We start from the raw sequence: 22,102 nt of genomic DNA, 5'->3' as shown, positions 1-22,102 counted from the left end.
TTCGGCACAGGGTTGAAAATCTGCAGTTGCATTATCTCGATCAAAGTTTGGATATCTCTATACACTTTAATTTTTTTACTACATGTAAATAGATAGCTTACCAGCTCATACTCAATAATACAATGCCTACAAAATAAGCATTCTACTAATTCCATTTTAAGTAGTCTTGAGCTACATGGCAACTGAGCAGTAAAATTTCATTGTTACACAATATAACCTATATGTTAAGCATAAAACCTGCACTTCATGTATTCAACTCACCTAGGTCAATGGTAAATAGTAACGGTTGAATGAATCTTTTCCTTATACCTCTTTTGTGAATGGGCAGGTTCTATGTATCCAACAGGGAACGACTTCACTACAACACTTGTAATTATTATTGTTAAGAAAGGGAAATACTACATTTTTGATATGATATTGTACAATTTCAAAAGCAAACTCAAATTAATCCCTTCGATTGGCATGCAAATGTCGTTGTTTTCGAAATTAAAATTTCAATATACATTTTACGTTACCCCCGCGTGTTTTCGACAGCTCCATATGAGGAAGTAACGCAAAACTAACTTTTTGTAATCATAACGGGCATTGTCACCACAAGTAAAGGATCTAGTTGGTTGCCTGGTGTAGCGGTGAATATTTGTTAATGTAAGTAATAAATTTTATGTTTTATTATTGCCTTTTAAAATAACATCAAGCAGATGTGGCTAGTTAACAATTATCTACACTTATGCTATTTGACATGATATGAAATTATGCGGTAAGATATACTTTCATGATGGAACATGATTAATATGATATGATATGATATGATGATCATGATATGGAGACTTTGCTGCTCTGTGTAAACCTGAATGAATTCTTGCAGAGTTGAAAAGATCTAACAATAGGAACTCATTGGAATATTTATAGCAATGACATGTGATATGAGTATCCTTTACAAAAATTCATCTCATTTTTACAATCATGTGTCTAAAGCAAATGATATGGCTCGTGGTAAATGACATGGTACAAATTTGTTCTTAAAGCGTGTCTGCTCTGTTTAAACCATGTAAACCTTCCATTTGATAATTCTAGTGAGGATTAAACATGAAGAAACTATTTTAATTATAACACGAATTCATATATCTATTCATTTCATTGTTGTTATACAAGCGCTTACAAGAGAAAAGTATTAACCAGTTTTGTAAACACGTAAACCCACTCTTCATAATCATAATAATTGTGACATGATATGATGATGAAGATATCAATGGTTCTAAACTTAACGGCTATTTGGTCTAAGACTACAATAAATATGAACTAATAATTTTCATCCTGTTTGTTACAGACAAAGTGTAGCATCTGATACTCCAAAATGGCAGCGCAACAGTTAATTTCACTTCTTCTGTTCGTGACATTTCAAAACACCGTCAGTCTCGACGCCGGACTTTCAGCATATGAACTCGCTTCCTACTCGGTACCACCTGATTGTCCCCTGTGTGCTCCGAAATTCAATCATTTCGTCATCCACAAGACAACAGGAGATATGTATCTTGGTGCCACGAATAACTTAGTGCATTTAAATCCTTCTTATCAAGAAATCAATAGCACATCAACATTCATTGAATGTCCAGATGATATAGACAGAGAAGACTGCATTAATCATAACAAACTCCTCATTATACATTATGACACTAACAATGAAAAACTGATCACATGTGGGAATTATGACAGCGGAAAATGTCAGATACGAGATGCCAATGATATAGAGATCTCCATGCTAGTTGATCAACAAGTGGCAGCACCAGGCAATCTTAGCACAGTATACACCATTGCACCTGCCAGCACTAGCAATGGGGTTGTAGAGATGTTGTATGTCGGAGCTACAGACCCAATTGTTCAAGATATCAAATTGTTTAGCCGACGAAGACTTTCCGACGCGATACTGAGTGTACCTAGAGATAATGAATTGACCCTTGAAAATGCTCCTAACTTCCAAGTTGATTTCAAAGACGTGTTTGATTTTAATGGATTCACATATTTCGTTACAAATCAACGTTTTGATAGAGGGAGCCCAGGTATCACGTACTCGAATGTTTTGTCAAAAATTAACCGCGTATGCCATGACAGTAAAGACCTTGACTCTAGGACAGAGGTTGTAATTGAATGCACACATAACGGTGTAAATTACAACTTGATTCAAGCTGTTCACCTAACAACAGTTGGTTCAGATCTTGCCGATTCGTTAGGTGTCCCTACAAACGAACAGGTCCTCATTGGATTATTTGCCAAAAGTGTAGACCCAACAGGCATTAAGGCAGATAATCGATCCGCATTGTGTATTTTTAGACTAAACGACATTGAAATCAAGTTCCTGAGGGCGATTGCAGCGTGTTTGGAGAGTACGGATGGCGCAGATGGTGCATCTTACATTTCTGGCCTCCGTTGCTCAACCGTAAGTAGTAATTTATCATCACTGGAAACGACAGAATCAAGAATCAGGAGAGCTATGGTTATGTATGGTTATATTTAAACGTTGGTTTGATGTATTGTCAATATTGTCGATGTTTCTACAATAAAGAAACCAAAACAAGCAAACAAACAGAAGAAGAAAATTAATAATAATATTAAACAAATTGTTCTATTCATAGTAATTTTGTTCAACTTCTTTTACTAGTAACATGATTGAAAAGACAGAAAAGATTGATAAGAATAATACCAAATTTTTCAAACAAATTCTTCAAAAATTTGCTTTTTTATTACTAATTTAGTCTTAATAGAAATGAATTTTGGCCATCAATTTCATGTCAAGGAATTGGAAAACAACGTTTGCACAGTATTTTTTGTGGGACCTGAGAGCACATCAGACATATCGAATTGCATTCTGAATACGAGTAATGTCCTTCTGATATCAAATAATTTTGATTTGATTTTGAAATTCGCGATATAATATCAATGTCCTTCTGATATCAAATAATTTTGATTTGATTTTGAAATTCGCGATATACGTCGTAATATCAATTGGCAAATTTGATATTTTTGATATTTAACAGTCCTCGAAGAAAACTTTATAAATCTGATAATAATGTACTTATGTAGCTGGGATGAAAAGCCGACCATCAATTGAAAATTTTGACCTTTCATAGTGAAGATATACATTATTTTCCCAAAAAGACCTACAATTTTTTTGGGGGTGAATCTGTATCTTCAATACGATTATTGTTGTAATTTCGTTCTGATATACCAGAACGAAATTCAAATTTCACGATATCTTTGCTAAACGAATTAATCTGCAAGAAATATTTTGTACATAAACATTATTTAGCCAGAGGTTTCCAGTGATATAAAAATCTCAACTTTTTTTGAGAAAAGGGGGGGGGGGGGGAGATGATGCTGTGGGTCACGAAATGCGCTTTTAATATTTGGAAGTAAAGAAAGTGAATAAGCCCACTTCAATTCACTTAAATAGGAGTAGAACAAATAGTTACCAAAATAATTCTTCTCTCTCTCCCTCCTTTTTCTTTTCCCCCATACAAGGGGGCTGGGTCCAAATAGCCCATTTTTGCCAGGGGCAATTGCCTCCCTTGCATGCCCCTCCACTGATTATCGCTATTTTGATTATTTGAACGTTAATTTAGACGTCTATCTACATTATTATCTCAACTTTATCTCAAAATTGAAGCTAATATTGCAAGATATGAGGTTCTTCGCCGTCGGTGCGTCCGAAATTACAGAACCGACATGTTTATTCTTAGAGCTATTATGCTGACGCGATTGTGAATTTCTTTCTTTCTTTCTTTCTTTTTTTTTCTTTCTTTCTTTCTTTCTTTCTTTCTTTCTTTCTTTCTTTCTTTCTTTCTTTCTTTCTTTCTTTCTTTCTTTCTTTCTTTCTTTCTTTCTTTCTTTCTTTCTTTCTTTCTTTTTTTTTTTCTTTCTTTCTTTCTTTTTTTCTTTCTTTCTTTTTTTTTTTCTTTCTTTCTTTTTTTTTTTCTTTCTTTCTGCTCTTTCTTTCTTTCTTTCTTTATTATTTCTCATCACAATCAATTTATTGAAACTATGGACACAAAGAAGATAAATAGAGAATGTGCTGGTATGTGAACTTTCTTTTATTTGGTGAGAGAGTTACATTATCACGATGATATATAAAAAAAATTATAAAAATGTAGGCATTGTTACTTAGAAAATGGAACAGAGAAAGCTGTAATTGAGAGAGGTTGTTTATGCTATAGTCCACCCAATCTAAGCAAAATAATGGCTATTCTTGTTAAGCAGTCCTTGGTATTAAAACAAAACTCGTTCGAGTTTTTGTCAAAGTTAAAAAAAATAATAATAATGGTTAGTTAATGAAAAAATAAGTGAAATATAGCAACGCTACGAGGTTTATTTACACGAAATAGACTTCCACTTTAAGTCTATTGAAATCCGCTATGATTGTATTCTATCATAAATCGTAATGCAAGAAATCGCTAAAATGCATATTTACTAATTGTCTCTACCGCCGGCGTTTCGCAATTATTAACATTAAAATGATTCAATACTCTTACAATTATAGACTTATATGTGTCTTTTTATATCATATTAACAAATTCCAATTATCAAAACTAAAAACTTGAAAATATACTAACCATCAAAAATAAAAGTCCTACTTCAATGGTTGTAAAGTGCCCAATTATCAGTGTTCTAAGTTGTTGATTCAATTTGGGCTTATTACCGAAAGTTCAAAAAAATCGTCACAAATGAACATGGCAACATTAATCTACATATTTAAACCGTGTATGAAAGGGCATATGCTCGAACAACATATCATTGAAAAACTAATATTATGAATCCAATAAAAATCACTGCTTTTTTGAGAAAATAAGTTATTTAAAATTGATATAAACTGTAAGCGAGTGGGTTTCTTCGAACGAGACAGATTGTCCTGTGATGTCATGGTATGAACACGTACAGCCAACGTAAGCATTAGCTGGTCAGCCAATCATCTTAGGTGTATTCAATTATTGACCAATGAAATCATAGACGCCTAAGATTTTTGTTACACGTCCAAGATTGACCATATACCGGGACTAGTGATGGAGGGGGCACACCACTAAATCAATGCGCCATTTGTGTAACCCTAATGAGTTCCGGTAAAACACAGAAACCTTTTGAGGTATTTTGGGCTGGTCTGTAGACTTATTAATCAGAAAGAGTGGCGAATTATAGCTTAAATAAAAGTGTAAAGCCTATGCATAAATTTGAGTCGCCAAAAAGTCGCATTTTTATAATTATTGAGAAAATAGGTCCGCGAATTAAAAAATGGCAGAATCGGGTTTGCAGTCTTGAGAGCATGTCAAAAACAGTGAGGGCGCTGTTCGCGGCATCCTAGCGGGAAAACGAGATGGAAGAACCCCATACATTGAAACATATGTTAAACTTTCATCGATTTGCAATCGACTGGTCATCATAAAATATTTTAAAACGAGCCCAAAAGGCCTCAAAATGAGCAAAGAAAACCGGTGTTTTTACACGTGTTTCAATGGGAAGATTATTTAGTGGTGTGCGCCCTTCGAAGGGCCTAGGCGTAAAATCGTGCTCTTGAGAGATTCAGCCAAAATTGAAGTTGGCTTTCGATTAAATTGCGGTTTTTGATTTATATAGATAGTTTTTATGTTAGTGAATATATTTAATGCGTTTTAGATGCAAGTCGCGCTAAGTTTATTCTCTGAGAGGCCTTCAAAGTTAAAAAAAAAAAAAAAAATTGTGAGAAAACTAATATTTCTCAGATTTGAAGCAAAATTGTCTTAAGGTGACAAATCGGCACAAGTCTTTAAACCTCTCAAATATTAATTATTTTATAGGGGGGGGTGATTGTCGTAAAATCATTAATATATAGACCTTTGCCATTTTGAAACCTAATTTCTTTTCATTTTAAAGCGGTTTTTAGCAGATAAACGGTCTAAAACTATATGTTGAGAATTGGTATTTAATGCAAATCTAGGGAAATAAGCACAAATGGTCAAAATGTTGAAAATGCACATTTTTGGAATGCACCATGTATCTTTGATAGGACATTTCTCTTGATGTGGATGTCACAGAGCACTCAAACCTTGAGTGTTTTACTCAAAACATTTTATATTTCAAGAAAAATATAAAAAAATTCGATTTTATGAACATCATGAATTCCTTGAAGGGGCACACCACTAAATCAATGCGCCATTTGTGTAACCCTAATGAGTTCCGGTAAAAAACAGAAACTTTTTGAGGTATTTTGGGCTGGTCTGTAGACTTATTAATCAGAAAGAGTGGCGAATTATAGCTTAAATAAAAGTGTAAAGCCTATGCATAAATTTGAGTCGCCAAAAAGTCGCATTTTTATAATTATTGAGAAAATAGGTCCGCGAATTAAAAATGGCAGAATCGGGTTTGCAGTCTTGAGAGCATGTCAAAAACAGTGAGGGCGCTGTTCGCGGCATCCTAGCGGGAAAACGAGATGGAAGAACCCCCATACATTGAAACATATGTTAAACTTTCATCGATTTGCAATCGACTGGTCATCATAAAATATTTTAAAACGAGCCCAAAAGGCCTCAAAATGAGCAAAGAAAACCGGTGTTTTTACACGTGTTTCAATGGGAAGATTATTTAGTGGTGTGCGCCCTGGATGGTATCGCAAATTCGATCAAAACGTATGACGGACGCTGTTTAGGCCGGTGTCACTTGTGACTGGCGCCTGTTGTTGTTGACCCGGTTGTTAGCCAGACCCAGGTGTAGCTGATGTTGCAGGCTGTGTCGGCATGGTTGGTGGTCATGTTATTTGGTCAACTTGTTCTATTACATACACCTGATGCAAAATGGGCGGCAATTTGCCATAATTCTGCCGGATTATAATGGCACTTCCCTGATAATAGTGAATAAATTCCAATAAATTATTCGTAAATTATATATAAACTGAACTGAACTGAACTGAACTGATTATCCCGCTGTTACTTTTATATGATCGACAATGCTCATGGTATCTGTAATACGAGATGTCAGTAGTCTTCAAATTAGTTTTTGCGAGATATTACATTGGTGATACCGTCCATCACTACAATTTGATCTTAGACGTGTAAGAAATCTAAGGCGTGTAAAATCTTAGGCGTCTAAGATTTCATTGGTCAATAATTGAATACGCGTAAGATGATTGGCTGTTTGGGATTTCTGGTCCTGTGATTCGTTGATTTAAGTCTGCCGCGAAATTCTTAGACGTCTAAGATTGCATCTTAGACGTCTAAGGTTATGCGTATTAGGTCTATCTTAGGCGTATTAAAGCTTATTAAGAAGGATTCCGCCATCCATACCTGAGACATTCGTCGTCCGTATCACATACTGACGTATTCGACATTTTTAAACATTTTTGAGAAAATTAGGTTATTAGTTTGTTATGTTCTTCTCTATTCACCAAAAACCATACTTCAAAGTGGCTTAATTAGTAAGATATTAATTAATTTAATTATGTCGTATTTACAAAACCTTGAAATGTCTGTTTCACATACTGACGTATTTGTGCTACGTATTTGCGCGACTCTGTCATTGCACGGCAAAATTGCTGTTTTGTCCCGTGTTTTGTCCTTTTCACATTTTGACGTATTTGCGCAACTGTTTCACACACTGACGTATTTGCGCGACATATTTGTCATTTGAACGGCGAAATTGACATTAGTCCTTTTCACATAGTGACGTATTTTATTTAATATTGATTTTTTGCAGAATAAGTTATGCTCTGATAGTGATAAGTGAATTATATTGAAAATATGTTATGTTTGCATTAGGGATCCTCTCCAAATTGTCCCTTTGAAATCAAAAGGCCCATTTGAGTCCCCTTTATGACCATCCCCTTTGAAATTTAACAACGCTCCCAATATTTACCCGTTAAAACTTTACAATCACCCCGTTAAGAATCCCCGTTATCCCTTTGAATTGTTGACCTAAAAGGTTAACAATTCTCCCCCAGCATGATGTTGATTGCTGATGTGGGAATTAAATTCCCCCATTGTATTTTAATGGTCTCCCCTTTGCCTCCCCTTTAAAGTAGTCAAATTCCCCTTTAAGCACCCGTTAACCTGATAATCTAGAGTGTTTGACCCTAAAGGTTAGCAATAATGAATTAATACCTCCCATTTGAGCGCCCTATCCCCATATCTGGGGACATTGACCTAGAAGTTTAACAATACCAAAAGAATTTGATTATGGGTTGAACCACACTGCAATCCATATGGTTAAGGTTGAGTTTACTAAATAGGGAAACATCAAGTGTTTATCTATAGTTATAGATAGTAATCAGTAATTAGTGTTAGTACTACATGTATTAGATCTGCTTTTGAACATGTTGAACAATGTATGTTTTTGCTCATCATAAAAAATGACCATTTTGGCAGTTCCTTCACTGATAGAATCTATAAGCAAAAATTATATGCAAAAAATTATATAGTTGCTTGACAAAATGAAATTGGAGGGGAGAAATATTTATAGACCTATTTGATGTGGCATGAAACTGCAAGTATGTGTTATTAGAAGTGCTTTTGAACATGTTGGACAATGTATGTTTTGCTCATCATAAAAAATGAGCACTTTGGCAGTTCATTCACTGATAGAATCTATATACAAAAAGTATATGCAAAACACAAGCATAAATAGTTGATCGACAAAAATGAAGTTGGAGGGGAAATATCTCTATAGGCCCTATTTGATGTGGCATGAAACTGGCAGTATTAACTATATATATTATATACATTTTTAGAACTGCTTTTGAACATCATAGAAAATTAGCACTTTGTCAGTTCATTCGCTGATAGAATCTGTATTCTGTATTTAGAAATTCAACACTTTTCTTGCACCACGTTTCTAAACATGTTTGATTCAAATTCAAAGGGGCCGTGATTTTTAAAGGGACAATTTGGAGAGGACCCCTTACTGTTAACCAGGTTTTAATCGACAATAATATTTTAATCAAAATTATGCAGCAAATGAAAATCGCTAGATTTTCAAGTTTTTTCGGCCGAATCGAATTGCATTCTGAATACGAGGAATGTCCTTCTTATATCAATTCATTACGTTTTGGTTTTGGAAAGAACCTTCTGTTAAATCATGCATGACTCAATTACAAATCTCTAAATCTCTAAATCCCTTTCTTCTTATCTATTGATATTTTGAATAGTGTTTATCTTTCCCTAATAGATTATGATACTAAATGAACAATCGGCTTGGACAGTTCGCACTAGGCCCTACATCTCATAGGACAATAAAGCTAGCGCCCTGATCGATTCTTCCTGCATATCAATATGCTTCATTTACATTACATTACAGAGATCGGACACTAATCCCAACCATAACAAACCATGTAAACAATGATCACCTATATTACAGGTGATATTACAGGTCTATATAAAACTATGATCTATTTGCAAGTATTATTTTGATTGAGCAGGAAAGATGTGATACTATTTTTTATAGTAGTCTAGTTGCCGGCGTCAGGTATATATAGAATGTGTTATTTTTATGATGATGACATGCATGATGCAAACTCATAGGTGTTGTGCGTTTGGCAATTTAGGAGGGGGTGGGGGTTCGAAATGACCCCATAGGAAAAAATCAAAATTTCGAATTGCTCAAATACCTCTTTCAAATATATTAAATTATTTACATAAATAAACAAAAATAAATAAATAAATAAATAAATAAATAAACGAAAAAAATGAACAAATTTTAGCGTAGCATTAAAATCATAAATATAACCATTGCTGGCAAGAGGACTCGAACCAACGATAATGATATCAGCAGTCTGATGCTCTACCATTGAGCTATGACAGCATCTAGTGATGAGGGTCGAGTTTTTAGCTTATACAGTGTTTGTCTGTGATAATGCCGCCTCGTGAGAGAAATAAATATAAAATCTCAATGTTTAATCAAATTTATTTGATAATTTTCTAACCTATATTTTCTTTAGAGCAGGGACAAATATTTCCCCTTTTATCCAATTTGACCGCTATATAAGAATCTACTTCTTTTATTACTGATTTAATTCCGCGATTTGTTCCATTAAGCAATATCAAAGATTAATGTCACACATCTCACAACAGATGTTTAGTTGGCTTAGTGGTTTTGCACAGTGCTGTTTAACCGGGAGGTACCGAGATCGATTCCCACCTCTGCCTGCATTTTTTTTTAAAGACTGGGAAATAATAACCTGACATTCGTACTGCAGAAGCGGAGTTATAACTTGTTAAACTTTGCTCCTTCCGGAAAAGGGTACATTATTTTGGCACTACATTATTTCTTTCTTTTTTTCACATTGCTGGTATTAAATATCAAATGGTCATAATTGGCGGTCACTTCAAATCATCCCCAACTGAACGAGGTTCAGGAATGTCCTCTCATTGTTAATTGTTGGTTAACCCACCACTTGAGAATAAAGGACTATGAATAGGTGCAACAGGATTACCTACGGGATTATCTCAAGGATATAATTCTGCTCTCCCTCCTTTTCTTACATCTTCTCTGATATGTGCTAGTGTCAATGGTTATTGTTAAAAGGCAATAAGGTGTGTATTTGCAATATTTCCTCTGAATAGGAAAGACTCTCTACATCGAGTTATGTATGCTGGTGGTTCGCAATACTGTTATTTAAGAGAAGGTATCTTCCAAATCCAAATCGAAATGATTATATAATTTTTAATTTTTGATATTTAACAGTAAACTTTATCAATCTAATGATATATACTTAAAGTGCATGTAGCCGGGATGAAAATCCGGCCATCAATTAAAAATTTGACTTTTCATATTGAAGATATACACTTTTTTCCCAAAAAGACTTAATATCTTCAATACGAAAGGTTAAAATGTTCATATGTGGACGGCTTTTCATCCCAACTACATACACTTCAAGTACATATCATTAGATTTATACAATTTACTTCGCGGATTGTTAAATTAAAAAAAATATCAATTTTATTCATTTGCCATTAAAAAAATCAAAATGATTTTTTTTGATATCAGAACATTCCTCGTATTCAAAATGCAATTCGATATGTCTGATGTGCTTTAAGGTCCCACAAAAATGCGTGAAAACGTCGCTATCCGAGCCCTTAATAGCCTAGATTTAACATGTAATAATCTACATGAGGGTCCTCTCGCCATTCCGAAGGTTTGCTATTCCGAAGGTTCGCTTTTCCGAACGTGTAATTTTACCATTCGCTATTCCGAATGTAATTAAGTGACATATTTTCAAATTTCCTGCAGACGTAAAAGATGAAGGTCGGCCGCCATCAATAATATTTTGGGACATTGATAGGTTTTGATAACACTTTCCAATCACGACATTAAAAATTCTCTGGAGCCTCCCCCCCCCCCGTTAAAAAATATGACCACCCCCTAAAAATCGCTCCAAAATCACCTGAAATATGTTTTAAAAAGCAGGAAATATTGTAGGAAACTCCATAACTCAACAGGTCCTAAACAAATTGGTATTGAAAATACATATATTGGTGAATCTCCTCACAAATTTGCAGAAGCCAGCAATTTCATTAAGGTGGATTTTTCATAAAATCAATATAGCCGTATTTTCAAAATGTCGAAAATGAGAAAAAATGCAAATTTTACCTAATTTATAACCTAATTATTGCCTTTATTCAGGCTGAGTTTGATATGACCTTTTTAGATAAATATTTCCCATCCTTTGCCTATAGAAAAATGCTTTCTCTATTGTGGTATCTTTTTCCAATTTATTATGAGGGGTCTTTAAAATATTGCATTTAGCATTAGTTCGTAAATCAACAAATTCAAAATGAGCATATTAATATTGTCTAATACTATTTACAATCTGTATTATTCAGAAAGAAAATATTATATAACATCAGTATGTAGATTATTAATAACAACTGAGTGCAAGTTTTTACCTAGAAGTGACTTTTTAATGACCAAATATCCCATTGTTGGCTGTATTTGGTCAATAATTTACATTCATATATGCCTAGATACATACGCGCTACCTAACGGCGCGTTTGATTGTTTGAGACTAAACAACGGCGATATGGCCAAACGTTAAAGGGCAGGTCTATAGCAAAAACAAGTTTATCTCTATTCGAAGAGAATAATTATTACATTACAAGTTGACACTTGTTGCAATTTTTTTGTGCGTATTTCTCCTGAAAAAGGAGAAATTGTGTGGGTAAAGTTCAGCCTCGTACGTGTTCTTCCTCCGTTTGAAGCGTACGTGTTCTCCCCCCGTTTGACTGATGACGTAGGTAAATGAAGCGGACACTTTATCGTGCTCTCATCATACAATCACAATCACTTTGACAAGTTTGACATTAGCAACAATGAGTTGTACTATCACTTACCATAACAATGCTGCATAACAATATGCACGCTATTGTTCTCTTTCGGGAACAAAGCCCACACAGTAATTGTTACTATGCGTTTGCTTTTTCATCCAACTGAAACTATAGCATTGCTTGAGACCCAGGTTATTTCAAAGTACATTTTAATGATGTCAAATGTTGTTCATTTTTAAGCTATATCAATAGAGGTTATCCGTGTTCTATAAGCTGCATATCCTATCAACGAATGCTATACCTTGTTTAGGACTTTCAGAAGAAGTCCCTGCATGTGCAACCATCATTGTTTCAAAATAGCCCGCCAAAGTCATGCAGGTAACTCCGAGGTCGTGCATTGAATTGGTATGAATGAAGAATACTACGGGAACCAGCGCCTTTTGTTAGAAGTCACACATGAGTGAAGTGGATAACCTCTATTCTGAGGCAGATCAAAAGAGGACCAATTTTAGGGGGGTCATGGAATTTCCCCCAGGGGGGGTCACCTGATTTTTTTACTATCATAGTTGTGAACCATCTGGCCTAACTAGACTAAGACCCAAGTATCATTGGATTTGGCTGACCTTCATCTTTCAGATTTGTGTACAGGCCACATGGTGCTTAGAAAATATTCCACGGTTTGCTATTCCGAAAAAACGGTTCTCTATTACGAAGGTTCTCTATTCCGAAAATTCCCAAAACACAAACAGGTTCTCTATTCCGAAAATAGAAAGGTTCGCTATTCCGAATATGAAAAAGGGTTCTCTATTCCGAATATTCAAATATGGGTTCTCTATTCCGAAAACGAATTAAGGTTCTTTATTCCGAAACCAGTCACCGTGTTCTCTACTCCGAATATGAAAAAGGTTCTCTATTCCGAATACCAATTCCGCTTTACCAATGTGTCATGTGTTTTTTGGTGTGTTTTTTATCTTGAGTTCCTCTAATTACTTGTAAAGGTAGAGAATAGTTTGAGGTTTGTAACTGTGGAGTTTGTAATGTTTTGCACGTGAAGAACAATAGAAAATTAGCTACTTTGCATACAATTTGCATATAAGGTAGTCACCTCACCGTCATCATGCATGGTCATCAAGTATTACCAATCAGTCAAATTGAAAATTCAACATAATTTTACCATTAGGCCAAAAAAAAAAAGTGTTTGTTTGCCCAGACACGACCGACCCAAAAAATCAAAAAACATCATACACTTTTTTTTTTTTTTTACAATGATATAAAAATAAAGAAAATCATGTTTTTCCCCATAAAAATGCCAAATGACACTTGAAAGTTAATATTCCTGGCAATCACAGTTTCATTTTTCACATTTAGCCCTCCCCAACCATGCCAACAATATTATTACCATCAATCAACATCAATATAGAGAACCAAGCATGACAAATACAGTATGGTCTGGGATTTTGTACTCCAGGCCCATTTCTATATGGTAAGGTTGAATTTCATACACTCCTATATCAAATCAGAAAAGCGGTTAGAAAATTATGTGCAATCTGCGTACTACCCGCAGTGCTTTCACATGCTATCGCATAGCATAGGATTTTTTTCGGGCGGGTTGATACATTTATATTTGGTCATATTTTGCAACAAGTTTAGTGATAGTTTTGTTATAAAAACATCCAAAATCACATTTTTCTTCTTCTCGTGTTTGAAATACTATTCAAATAGGTTAATGAACACGTATTACTCGTTGCTTCAGAAATTAGACAAAATAATGCACTTGCGCTACGCATCAACATCAGCGCGCATGCATTATTATTTTTTTATCTCCCAATAAGTTAATACACGTTCATTAATCTATAATTAAAGTTTATCACAAGTACAAAATGTTAGGCTGAATGTTGTATATTTTCTCTTACCCCACTTGCTGCAACACGTGTACAGATCTAAGACAAAAAAAAATCGGAAATCGACCTACCGACCCACTCCTTTCTACCCCATGTCTGGGCAAACAAACACTTTTTTTTTGGCCTTATGTAGGCCTACATCCAATGCCGCCGACAAAGGTGGTAACCGGGTGCGTTACCCCGGGCCCCTAGGGGGCCCGTAAAAAGTGAAGAAAACATATCTTACTATGGGGCAGTAAAAGCAAAGAAAGGGGACCTCAGGGGCCCGTAAAAGTTTAAGAAAAGATACCTTGTAATAATGCATATTGTCTTTGCTTTAGGGTCTACGGGCCAACAAAGGTCTCTTTTCTTGTCCATTATTCCTAAGGTATCTCTTCTTTGCTTTTTACAGGCCCTCCAAGGTCTCTTTTTATGGGTCCATTAAGGTATCTTTTCTTTGCTTATTAAGCTGTTTTACATACTCACTAAGCTCTTTTCTTTACGGGCCTCATTTCGGAATAAAGAACCTGTTTTAGATTTTGGAATGGAGAACTCTTTTTTCATATTCGGAATAGAGAACCTTTTTTCATATTCGGAGTAGAGAACACGGTGACTAATTTCGGAATAAAGAACCTTCTTTCGTTTTCGGAATAGAGAACCCATTTTTTCATATTCGGAATAGAGAACCCTTTTTCATATTCGGAATAGAGAACCTTTTCTGTTTTCGGAATAGAGAACCTTCGTAATAGAGAACCTTTTTAATTTTCGGAATAGTGAACCTTCGGAATAGCAAACCTTCGGAATAGCGAACCTTCGGAATAGCGAAGTTCGCCCTCTACACATGTGTATGTTTGTTTCACCTTTCTTTAGGGATTAGATCCAAACATGTTCGACACGACGGACTTTGCTGATCAGCAAAAATGCAATGCTCTGAACTACGCCCATGCTCGAGGCAAACTGACTGAATCTGTCCAATCAACTGCAATCATAGAATGGCCATCAACTCTTGTGTCATCAATCATTACTACCATAGAAGAGGAACACACACTTGCTTTCATTGGTACCTCAACAGGACAACTTGTGAAGGTACAATTTCTTACTATATGATAACGAGGGCTTAGAACTTCCGGACACAGGGACGGTGGAACCGGGGTGGCCCGGGCGGGGTGGCAAGGGTGGCGCGCGCAACCCCCAAAATATTTGACCATGGGTAACAAGTAAGCGTTTGAAATTACCAGATCTAGCTTTAGTGAGCATCAAGAAATTGTCCGGGCCCACCTATAAGGCCCGACCCATCCCGTGAATCCCAGCTTGCTCCATTTCAGAGATGACAAAGTGCCATTATGGCCGTGTCAGGGGACAAGAGGCGGGCATACATCCCAGCTCATCGAAATTCCCAAAAAAATGTCCATCTCACCTCGCGAATTTGCATATTGGGTCAAATTTGTGTACAAAATGGTATATCAAATGGCTTCACTGATCTGGTCATGCATTTTGATGTACACATTGATGTCCAGTACCGCCAGCCCCGGGGGGGGGGGGGAGGGCACTCAACTTTGGAAGTGACGGTATGTGCCTGTCAATAGGCCCCTCTTTGAAGTCGACTATACCCGATGACCCCCTTTTTTAAAAGCCATACCCGATGACCCCCCTTTTTTTGGTTGCGGCTACTCAATGACCCCCTTTTTTCTAGAATAGCATCATCAAAATGCAACAAAAAAATGCCGAAACTGTCAAATTTTGCTCCATTTTTTCAAAATTTTCTACCCGATGACCCTTTTTTTTTAAAATCTTATACTCGATGACTCCTTTTTGAAATTCATACCCAATGACCCCCTTTTTTATTGTTTGTACCCAATGACCCCTTTTTAAAAAAATAACGCTTTGTACCCGATAGGCCCCTACTTCGCGACTCCGGTAGGCACATACCCGTCACTTCCAAAGTTGAGTGCCCCCCTCCCCCGGGCCGCCAGCAGCAGTGCAGCTTTCCCTCTGTGTACCTCCCAACATAACATTATGTGGCTCACAATACCTTACAAATTAGCATTTGTGAGGTCGTAGCGGGGGCGTATATAGGGGTGTGGGGGTGTGTGTGAATGAGGGTGGGTTGGGGTGTACACATTTTAAAATGCGAACATACACTCCACACACCCAACAACCACACATCATTATTTTAAGAAACACAATCATGTTATACTTTCTGATGATAATTTATTCAAATCTCATTTACATGCTTCAAATTTTCTAAACAGTATCATCTTAGAGGTGGCAGTACCAGCAGGGTGTACGAGACACTTAGTCTAGGTAGCCCTGTACTAAGTGATGATCATCTGAAAACAACCGAAGACGGTACACAACATCTGACAGTACTTACTGAAAAAAAGGTAATATTGAACAGATTTAAGGAAGTCTTCTTTTCGAAGTCTTTATCTAAACAAAAATTATCGAAATTAAAGGAGTATTTCGTGATCCTAGCATCCTCTTTTTATGACATTTTTCAGTACATATCCACGAAAAAAAGCATATTCCTTAGATTTCAGTTGATTCCGATATTGCGTTTGCGAGTTATGAATGATTATGTGTATTACACTGCTCCATAGACAATACGTTGTAATTTCGTTCTGGTGCACCAGAACGAAATTCAAATTTCACGATATCTTTGCTAAACGAATTAATCTGCAAGAAATATTTTGTACATAAACATTATGTAGCCACTTGTTTCCAGTGATATAAAAATCTCAACTTTTTTTGAGAAAAGTGGGGGGATGAGGCTGTGGATCACGAAATGCCCTTTTAAATGGCCATTATAAGACACCCCTGTTTCCGGAACAATTTTTTTACTTCGCTATTTATCATCCGATACATACATTCTAGTCAAATTTTGTTTTTCTTATCATTTTTACATATAAAAGATATTCAAACTACGCGTTGAAAACTGTGTCCATTATACAACATGTATGGACTGCATCGGTGCTACGGAGGAAGATGGTGATCCATATTGCGGATGGTGTAGTCTTACTAGAACGTAAGTAAGAATACGTTATTATGTACAACAATATATTTTATCTATATTTGATCACAGTAAATTTTACATAAAATTTGGCATCTAAATGATGCGATAATTAATCCTTAAAAGGTGTATAAATTGTATTCCCCCTTGCATGCATATAGCATTACAAATAATTTGTGTTTAAGTGTTTCATAGTGCAGTTTTATTTCAAATTGTTTTCGTTTTAGATGTACGCGTAAAACTGACTGTCTCCTGCCAGATGTATCTACTCGTTGGTTATCATACAATGAAGCACAGTGTTTGGAAATTAGCTCTGTTACACCATATGACAGTCAACCATACACCGTACCACAAGAAGTAAGTATAGCAACAAACTGCCCAATACCAAACACTATATTATATTTTTGATACTTGATTTCCTTCCATTACACTGTATGCAAAATCAATAGAATTTACTGCAACTTTCAAATCTTGGGCTTCATTGATTTAAATGTACACTGTGACGTTTATATTCAATTGCTACAAATGAGGTGTCAAAATGTGCAGAAATAAATTCTGCTTCCAACTTTTTTTACAGATTTGTAATACAATTACCCGTTTTTGAATAATGGTCATTATTTAAGGGGGTCAGTTACTTTTTTTGAGATGTTTAGTACTTGAGTTTGTGGCATGCATGCGTTACATTTTGACCTTGGCTTTGTTGCTTCACTACAATGTTATATACTGGTGACTCTTTCGACTATAGTAATATAATTACATTTCAATATGGAAAATAAGACGATGTTAATTAATCACTAAGTATGTTAATTACTAAGTACACGTATGTTTTAATGAATTCATTGTCTTTGGAACTTGCACACGTTTCTTATACCAATTGCTCGTGTATTGATTTAATTGATGTTGATATTGAATGCGGGTAAATTACTGATAATGTGTATTTGGTTACATTTAACGTCTGTTTCATACTTTCGAGTGGTTAAGTGAACTTTGGCAAAACTACGCACACATGTGGAAACACGGAAAGGTACTGTCCTAGTGAACATGTGCACGAACATACCTTACCTAAGGAGACTGCAATAATGTATGTGCCACTGGTAGGGGAATATTTCTGAATAGTATGCCAAAAATGAATCGCTCCCTCTCCAACTCGGAGTGTCGTCAAATATGTTCCTTACCCTTCAAACAATTTCTCGTCACATAGCAAATGTAATTGATCGTATTATAATTTATGCTTCCTCTCACATTGTGACTGTCACAATTTTTGATCTAACTTTTGACTTTAAAACTAGCTCCCCTGCCTTTCGGCTAAGGGCGTAGCTAGCTTTTTTGGTCAGGTGGGGGAAGGGGGGCAAAATAAAATTTCGGGGGCACAGACGAACAAAAATTACAGTTGCATCATACAATACATAGAGACTGTATGTCTTAGAGCTTCCAAAAAGTCTTTATTTGGACGATGTGCGCGCATAGTGCTCAAAAAATTGGTATTTTACACTATTTTCGCCCAGGATATAAAGGGCTTTATCCGTACAATGTATTTTGTATTTTACACTATTCTGGCCCATGATCGGGGTGAATTTTGGTAGAAAAGGGGCTCTTTTTCCCTTTTCTTTTCCTTTGCCCTCCTGATTTTCTCTTTCATTTTTTGTCAGCGGGGCACCTTTTTCTTTCATATTTTGTCAGGAGGCACTCCCCGGTGGCTACGCTATTGTGGCTTCCCAAATCCCAATTGAGCCGCGGCATATAATATAAATACATTTCATTGCCTCTAACAAAATTTTAATATCATAGTCAGAAGTAGCGAAAACCTCAGTAGCATTATTATGATATGACAATCAAACAAATGTTACGATGAATTACATGACTGTATACTCATAAAGCAAAATTAACATCAGCAAAGGTCTGGAAGTTGAATACTGACATGTCACCTGTGGGTTTGAACGGGGACTGTCCCATTTGTCATAATGGAAATAGTTGCAAAGAATACATCATACCTACCTAACAACAAGGCACGCTCCAGTGGAATGTATTAAACTTTCCGGGTTCATATACTTTTGTCATGACTAGGAATTTGTCAATTCTAATTCATTTCATTGTTGTGTTACCTTTTGTGGTGTATTAACCAAGGGCACCAGACACTATTGTCACAGCAATTGAACTTGATTTTTGAGATTTGTTTCCTCTTCCTTGATGTCAACACACGTCGAAGGGAAGTTAACCAAGTAGAAATAATAGTAATAATACCTGAGAACAACAATACATAAAAAACTTATCATGAAAACAAACTACCATTTTAGTTTCCTTGTTTAATTGTGGAAAATATCTGCACATTGGCCATGTTGCAATATGTCTTAACCTATGCTATAGGTAAAGTTATTGTTATTCAATTCAAATCAAATTTATTCACATATTTCTCATAAAATGCTTTATACAAAAAATGTACATGCATAACAATAGAATAGTAATATTGAAAAATTGATAATAATAATTATTATACGATTTATAATAAAGAGAGTAATAAAAATGAAATAATAATAATAATAATAATAATAATAATAATAATAATAATAATAATAATAATAATAATAATAATAATAATAATAACAGCAACAACAACAATGGGCTATTCCAGATGTATTCCGCACCCCCCCCCCCTATGGAAGACACTTCCGGAATTCGGGGCTATAAACAGCCGGAATTCACATGTCAGGAAAAACCCATGGAAGACACTGCCGGAATTGTGGTAATATGTCTAATATGGCCAGCCGGAATTCACGTAAATGTAAATGTCTTCCATAGGGTTCCAGCTGGAATTAGAACATTTTTTGTTTCCAGCCAGAATTCAAGTAAATGTCTTTCATAGGTTAATCGAGATGGTGATCATAAGTGAAGATTCTGCTGGAATTGGAGCATTTTTGACCATTTTCCAGCCGGAATATTAAGAAATGTGAATGTCTTCCATAGGCACATCATGGCCTTTCACAATCCCCACTCTTGTTTTTTCGTTTATTTTAGCAGCCGGAATTTCACCTAATCTCAATGTCTTCCATACCCTCCAGCCGGAATCTTTGCTAAAAATGACTGCTGGAATTCTAGATACATCTCAATTCCAGCTGGAATTGTATTTTTTTTAATGTCTTCCATAGGGGGGGGTGCGGAATACATCTGGAATAGCCCAATAATAATAATATACTGAATTAAATATACGAATTATTATATAAAGCTGTACATATATATTTGCAATACATGATAATAATGGTGTTTCGTTAAGTTCACAAAAATAGTTAATCGATGACATATTGTGCATGATTTATACTATATTTTATAGCTTTTTACTTTACCACATCTTTATAAAATTATGCCCAGAATGAGGTTTGGGTATTCTAAATTATAATAAATGTTGTCGAATACGTAAATTATGAAACACCAAACTTTCGTTTCAAACAGATAACTGTGACGGTCGAGCAGCTTCCTGATCTAGCGCCAAGTACAGACTATGAGTGTGTCTTTGATTACGGAGACACTCATTCCTTACCCTCCATGGCAACAAAATCCGACAACGATCTAGTTTGTATGACGCCCCCTACTAATGATTTACCAGAAATACCCGATGGAAGAGGTGAGTTAGAGGCAACAAACGCTTAGCATGTAAAATCAATTTCGTTATTAGTAGCTGTAATTATGATTATGATAATAGGCTAATTAGTTATTATGATAATAATACCTTGAATACGCTGTTTATATCAAGAGCATTAGTTATTATCACTTTGTTTACCATGTTTACAGATCATATCACGACGCTTTTGTCTATTCGTTCAACTGAAACTGGAGTTAAGTTTGTCGACACAAATCATACATTCTTTGAATGCGCGACTCATGAAAGGTAAGCATAGTTTAAAGCCGATACTTATTTTACTTGTACTTTTTTTGACGGTATCAAAATTGTAATTGAAACATGATAACAAATCTAGAGGACAATAATGTGATCGACGGTCAGTGTAACAAGCCCGGGGTAACCACTAACAAGATGCGGATATTTGTTCTGACGTTTCTCTGTCTGTTTATATCATTATTATTGTTATTAGGCCTATTATTATTATTATTATTATTATTATTATTATTATTATTATTATTATTATTATTATTATTATTATTATTATTATTATTTCTTAAAAAGATGCCTAGATTGTGCAAGGAGTGTTTGGGATTGTGTGTGGTGTGTGTATGGCGATGTATGCTCTCATGACAAGAGCCTATGTCCTGATGACACTGACAATACACTCATAGCAGGCATGGAGGTAAGTCATGTTCCAGGTATGATAACGACAACAACATGAAGAGTAGCGAAGAAAGAAAGTAAAATAATAACAATAATAATGATACACCTTTACGTCATGTTCAATAGACATTAAATAAAATATTATTAACCAGAAAATCTGATTTTACAGCACCACGTTCCAGGACCTCGCCAAGGTGCAGATGAATGCGCGCAGCTTGAAATGCTTGATGAAGAGGTTCTTTTGGCGGTAGGACCAGAACGGGAGATTGGCATCACAGTATTCAACTTACCAGATGTGAACCTAGTGCCAGTATGTTAAAAATATCATTTTTACATAATAGTGTCTTTTTCAAACTATAAACAGTGGCGGCGCTACGGGGGGGGGATTCACTTTGCCCCCCCCATTCACTTTGCCCCCCATGCCCCCCATGCCCCCCCCGAAAAATTCCTGGCGCCTCCACTGACTATAAGTATATTTAAACGTGGAGGTTGGGTCTCAAACATCAAGTTTGGAACGCTTAAATGTTTATCTGAATACCTTATATGTAATCTATCTGTTCCTGGGCATACATGATAACAACCTAGCAAACACGATGTTTTCACGTCAAGTGGGCACAAAAAGGTTCCTTAGTTATATAAACAGTTTTCATGCCGCTTTTTAAAA

General features: G+C 35.6%; 1 protein-coding gene across 1 annotated transcript in view; it reads left to right on the top strand.

Annotated features, from left to right (window-relative positions):
* Positions 1-527: 527 nt before the first annotated feature.
* The window catches only part of LOC140148450 (plexin-A2-like), a 49,759-nt gene continuing 28,184 nt past the window's right edge, over positions 528-22,102 (top strand). The window contains exons 1-10 of the mRNA XM_072170398.1: positions 528-645; positions 1,328-2,434; positions 15,023-15,238; positions 16,405-16,536; positions 17,065-17,177; positions 17,390-17,519; positions 20,607-20,778; positions 20,946-21,042; positions 21,337-21,457; positions 21,608-21,748. Of these exons, the coding sequence (XP_072026499.1) occupies positions 1,355-2,434; positions 15,023-15,238; positions 16,405-16,536; positions 17,065-17,177; positions 17,390-17,519; positions 20,607-20,778; positions 20,946-21,042; positions 21,337-21,457; positions 21,608-21,748 (2,202 nt within the window). The 5' untranslated portion in view covers positions 528-645; positions 1,328-1,354. The remainder of the gene's footprint in view (positions 646-1,327; positions 2,435-15,022; positions 15,239-16,404; positions 16,537-17,064; positions 17,178-17,389; positions 17,520-20,606; positions 20,779-20,945; positions 21,043-21,336; positions 21,458-21,607; positions 21,749-22,102) is intronic.

Source organism: Amphiura filiformis, chromosome 3, assembly GCF_039555335.1.
Source record: "Amphiura filiformis chromosome 3, Afil_fr2py, whole genome shotgun sequence".
NCBI lineage: Eukaryota > Metazoa > Echinodermata > Ophiuroidea > Amphilepidida > Amphiuridae > Amphiura > Amphiura filiformis.
Note: the sequence above shows the minus strand (reverse complement) of the source record. Positions and strands in the feature narration are given on the sequence as shown.